This window comes from Marmota monax, unplaced genomic scaffold (assembly GCF_021218885.2).
Source record: "Marmota monax isolate L192 unplaced genomic scaffold, Marmota_monax_Labrador192_F-V1.1 WCK01_AAM20220418_F8-fsc00062, whole genome shotgun sequence".
In the NCBI taxonomy this organism is placed as follows: Eukaryota; Metazoa; Chordata; class Mammalia; order Rodentia; family Sciuridae; genus Marmota; species Marmota monax.
The window spans coordinates 967,185-972,975 of record NW_026695221.1 but is presented as its reverse complement, the minus strand read 5'-3'; the positions used below and the strand labels follow the sequence as shown (position 1 = coordinate 972,975).

General features: G+C 42.2%; 1 protein-coding gene across 1 annotated transcript; it reads right to left on the bottom strand.

Moving 5' to 3' along the window:
* Positions 1 to 694: 694 nt before the first annotated feature.
* On the bottom strand, positions 695 to 2,568 carry LOC124085180 (cleavage and polyadenylation specificity factor subunit 6). The gene has a single exon (XM_046432718.1). It carries the CDS (start codon positions 2,511 to 2,513, stop codon positions 858 to 860), a length of 1,656 nt encoding a protein of 551 aa, XP_046288674.1. The 5' UTR covers positions 2,514 to 2,568; the 3' UTR covers positions 695 to 857.
* Positions 2,569 to 5,791: the final 3,223 nt, after the last annotated feature.

The window sequence follows — 5,791 nt, the reverse complement described above, 5'->3', positions numbered from 1 at the left end:
CCATACCAACTAGCCCCTGCTCTGAGATGGTGCTGAGAACACAGATTTGAGGGACTTGAGGCTGAACTCTGTTTTCTGCATGGAAACTTCCTATTTAACCTTTGTTGTTTTCCTCCAAACAGCCTTGAAAACTGAGAGCAGGAGTGAAGATGGGTAGGCAAGCTTTGGGGAGAATGGATTTGGCTTAGAGAGTTGCTAAAGCATGAAGGAGCCCAGTGCCTTCAGCCACATGCAATTAAATGAGTGGATGTTGGGAAGTGAGGTGGGGATCAGGAAAAGAACCAGGGATATGCCTTTCAAAGGTTGTCATTGGAGAAGTAATTGAAGAATAGTGGGATAGTTGGGGAGGTGTCAGTGTAAGTGGGGGTGAACAATGAGGCTCATGGAGAGTTAACTCAGAAGCATAGCATTTTATTTATTTTTTTTCCCATTAAACAGTTTATTACAACACTACATCTATTGTAATCAAAGTGGTGCTGTTTACAGACATTATCATATGAACATTTTTAACAAGAACAAACTACTATAAAAACAAGCATATACTTGACTTTTTTTTCCAATTGCTTGCACATTATAATGGCCAAATGTATATAACCAGTAATAAAGTTGCAAAAGCTATTAACTTTTTAAATCACACAGGTTTCCTTCAAATAAAACAGTTAAGCAACATAAAAAATAAAAGTAGAGCTACTGGTTACCATTTATGCAGATTTGCTTTATTCAGATCTATTCCTGTTCAGTTTATCCATGAATCCTTACAGGTTCAGTTCAATCACAAGAAGCAAACTGCTGGACAAGCGTCATTTTCCCCCATGAAGACTGTTTTGTCTTGGAAGTTGTTCCTCTTCCTTCAGCTTCTAACGATGACGATACTCTCGCTCTCGGTCACGTTCTCGGTCTCGGTCTCGGTCACGATCCCGGTGTCTCTCTCGTTCTCTGCTTCTCTCTCTATAATAATCATCATGGCGATCTCTACTACGGGATTTATGACGCCGACTCTTTTCTCGTGATCTACTATGGTCCCTCTCTCTTGATCGTTCACGTCTTGATCCAGAACCATATGACTTGGATTCAATTCCATGAAGGCAATCTTGCAAAGAGCTAATAAGAACTTTGCAACGATCATCCGCAGATACTTTGGATTGTTTAATTAAGGAAATTGCAGTTACCAATGTCTCAATAGCACTCCCATAATCACCAGCACTGGCATCAGACACAGCTCTTGAAATAGCACTGCTTGAGATTGCCCTATTTCTATTCATGATTTCTTCAAACTCAGCTTCACTCAATGGTGTTCTTGCAGTATCCATTTCCCTTCCAGGAGGGCCATAGTCACCCCTATCATATGGTGGAGGTCGGCCATATGGGTCTGTTGGTGGTGGACCTCTACTATCAGATGTAGGCATGCCACTGTTAGTTGGTGGAGGAAAGAAAGCCGGATTCACATGTGGAGCTGGCGGCGGGGCACCTGGAGGTGGTCCTGGAAGATGCGGAGGAGGAGCAAGTGTAAGGGGTGGCCCAAGTGGACCAGGTGGGCGAGGTGGAAAGGGGCCTGGAGGTGGAGGTGGTCCCTGTTGTGGAGGTGGTGGCCCAGGAGGGGGGCCATAACCTGGAACTGGAGGTGGAGGCCCAGGAGGAAGTGGACCCAATGGAGGCTGACCAAAAGGTTGTCCAGGAAAAAGAACTGGTGGTGGAGGGCGATCTCCTCGATTAGGAGGCCCAGCTAGAGGATGAGGCAGAACCTGACCAGGAGGTGGAGGGCCAGGTGGGCCAGGTGGGCCTGGAGGACCTAAGGGCGGACGTGGTGGAGTCTGTCCAGCTGGAAAAGGTGGGGGTGGCCCTCCTGGTCCTGCTGGCCCAGGAAATCTGTCCCCACCGGGAACAGCCCCTGGAAAACGGCCCCATCCTCTACCACCTTGTGGAAATGCTGCTCGTGAACTGCCTCCTGGAGGACCAGCTTTACCTTCCCCAGACATCTGTCCCGATTGTGTAGTTTTCCTGGACTGCATTTCAAATTGACTCAGGAATTGTTTATTGCAGGGAGTTACAACAGGATTCTGACCATGAAGTTCTCTCTTAGGCAACAGATCCATTAACTTTTTTGAAGATGCCTCAGATCCAACACCAACGAGGGCAAATCCCTTCGATTGGCCATTTGCTCGATTTTCAAAAAATTTTATCTCCAAAATATCATTTACTCCCAAAGAATGAACTGCTTCCGTTAAGTCTTCATCTGTTGTCCACCATGTTAGAGTTCCAATATATAATGCAATTCTCTTTCCAGTATAGGTATAGACAACATTTGGTGCTGCTCCTTTGCCAACATCATCACCAACAGTTGGAGGGAGAGTATCCATGTAATCCCGGTCTTCTGGGGCATCTCCATTATTTGCAGATGGAGAGATGACATCATCATATAAATCTATCTGATCATGCCCACCATATTCCGCTTCCTGGTTGAATTCTTCGCCCACATCCACGTAAATGTCTATGTGGTCCACACCGTCCGCCATCTTCCTCTCGGCCTCGGCCGCCGCCGCTGCCGCCGCCTCCTGCAGGTTCGCCCGCCACGGCAGCAGCAGCGGATCTAGCCACATAGCATTTTAAATTGTTAGAAGCAATGCTGTATCTCAAAGTTGCTCAGTCATTTAGATATTTAGTAATTCTTGCCATAGATGAACTTGATAATGGTGGGGAAGAGAGACAATGGTGGGTGAATCATTTCTTAGGAAATGATGAGATTCAGAAAAGTATTTAAATATAGTAGGAAATCAAGAGTGGCTACCTAGACATCTCATTGAGATGATGTTTGTGTACAGGGCTAAACAACCTGCAAACCACGTCTGTGTATAGGGGATGATCAGGTGCATAGAACCTCTGAGGCACCAGGGCTTGCAGGAGCAAGATTTGCAATGGTGGGATATGAGTCACAGAAAGGCAGGCTTCAGGGGGAGATGAAAGTTCTTGGACTTGACACAAGTGTGCAAGAAAGCCCCTAGAGGATTTTGAGACTATAAAATGTGATTATAGCATGTACAGGGTCCTGGATTCAACATTTATCACAAAACAAGCATACAAAACAAACAACAACAACAATCAAGGAAAAAAAAAATCAATCAAAAACAACAGAAATGGTCAGATCAGAATGGGAGGAGCCACCCAGACTTGTGGATTCTGGTAAGGGATAAGAAAAAAGCCATCAGGGTGTTGCCAAGGTGTTTTTCCCCCCTCCTAAAGTAACTCCATTTAATAAAATGATAGACTCTGAATTTTGTGTTCACTTCCCCCAAAAGATACATTAAGTGTGGAGCCCATGGAAACATTTTAGGTATGATTTTTGTAGTAAAATTTACTTTTTCAAGTGTGTAGGTCTGTAATTTTTGCCAAATGTATATATCAATGTATGGGTATCCACCACCACAATCAAAATACAGAGTATTTCAATCCCCCCAGTTTTCTCATACAACTTTACAGTTATTATCCTTGTCCCACCTTCAGCCTCTGGAAATTACTCTTCTCCTTTCCTTTATCCATAGTTTATGTTTTCCAGAGTTTCTGACAAATGAAATTGTATAGATGAAATAATTTTTTTGGAAGTACCAAGACAGACAAGTGCTGTACCACTAAGCTACAGACCTATCTATTTATTTATTTATTGAGGCAGACTGGTCTTGAACTTGTGACTTTTTTGCCACAGGCTCCCAAGTAACTGAGATTACAGGCATGTACCACTTTTCTCAGCTGAATATGTGGTCCTTTGATTGTAGCTTCTTTCATTAAGTTAGCATAATGCATTTGAAATGTATACATGTTGCAGGCATCAATAATTTCATTTCTTTTCATTGATGAGGAGCGCTTCATTGTATGGATGTACCATGATGTGTTTATCTGTTCCTCTGTTATATAGTTGGGATTTTTTTCCCTTCCAGATTTTGGGTATGGATAAAGCTGCTATAAACAGTCATGTACTGATTTTATAGGTATGCATGTCTTCATTTCTTTAGGTACTTGATGAGTGGACTTCCAAGAAAACTCCTTAAAAGGTACAGGATTTCTGAGCCATAGGGTTGAGTGTGTGTTTCACTTTAAATGAAACTGACAAGCTGTTTGGAGAGTGATTCAACCATTTTGCTAGATGCTCTGTGTCTTCACATGTACTCAGTGCACCAGATAAAAGATTTCAGCTTTACTCCAAGCAGGTGTGCTGGGCTGGACATTTAAATTTGGGAAGTATTGGTATGGGTGTGCATATATGCCTCCCTTATACATACAGTCATGGGGCTGCATGAACTCAATAAAGAGTTGTATTAGTCAGATTCCTATTACTACAATGAAATATCTTAGGCAACTTATCTATAAAGAGAAAATGTTTATTTAGCTTCCAGCTTTGGGGGTTCAAACATATGGTGCCTGTATCAGCTCAGTTCTGGTGAGGGTGGTGGATAGTGACACATCATGGCAGAGTGCATTTTAGGAGCAAAACAGTTACATCTTGAGCTGGAGCAGGAGGAAGAGACCAGGCTCCCACAATTCCCCTAGAAGAAGCACCCACAATGACCCAAGGACTTCTTACCAGGTCCCACTTCCTACAGGTTTCAGCACCACCCTGGGGACCAAACCTCTAACACATGAGCCTTGTGGGGACATTCAAGATCCAAACTATATAGCAAGAATGAATAAGCACAGCAACCAAATGTCTGAGCAAAGGAGAATGGGACAAGGTAAAAGAAGGTTAAGAATGTCCTATAGATAAACAATAAAAAGATTTGAAAAGGAGAATCGTCTACTGGCTAAATGTTGCTGAGAGGCTGTGAATAATAAAAAGTGACCATTTTTCATTTGATTTAAAGAGGTGTGATTTTGCTGGGCTGTAGTGTTGAGGACTACAGGTGAGAGACCTGTAAAGAGAGCATGGACTTGGACAACAAAAAAGATTCCTTGTATTCTGGGACAGAGGGGCAGGGTTTGCAGGTACTTCTTCAATTTTCTCCTCTATCCTTAGAAATAGAAATCTAATTTTATTTGGGGTGGCAATGTGCCCAGCTGAAAAGACTACATTTTTTTTAGCTCTCTGGAAAGACTACATTTTCAACATGCTAGTGGTACTTGATGAGTGGACTTCCAAGAAAACTACTTACAAGGGGAAGGGCAGATAACTGGCAAGTGTCCATTTTTTCTTTCACTGTCTTGTTTCCTGGAATAGGGACATATTGACTACAGCCCAGCCACCTTGAGGCACCCTTTAGTTAAGATAGTTTAAAGGATGGAAGCTAGTTCCAGGAATGTCAGAGAAGAAAGACAGAAGTCACTTAAATGCCAGATGGTATTCTTAAGTTGCCAAAGCATCTCATACTGCCTACCTCCAGACTGCTGGTCCTCAAACCCATATGTGGTCAAGCCAAGGCACATAAGCCTACTCACCATTGTACATATTTCCTAATGGATACAAGTCAAGATGAATATTTCAATTCTTCTTAACTAATCTATAATTTAAATTTTATCCCCAAATAAGTAACAAAATAGCATGCTTTGAAATTAGACAAATTGATCCTAAAATTTATGTAGGAAAAGAAAGAAGCAGGGATAGCTCAGAAAATTCCAAAACAGATGTGTTTCAGTAGTGGTGAGGGCTATGTTATATCTTAAAAGTTATAGTAAATAAAACAGTGGTGCTTGTGCATGAATACATAATCTCATCAATGGGATATAATATAGTCTAAAAGGAGATTAGGATATATAAGAAAATTTAGAGTAGTGTGGATATACTTTTGCAGACATCCTTAAATTAGTG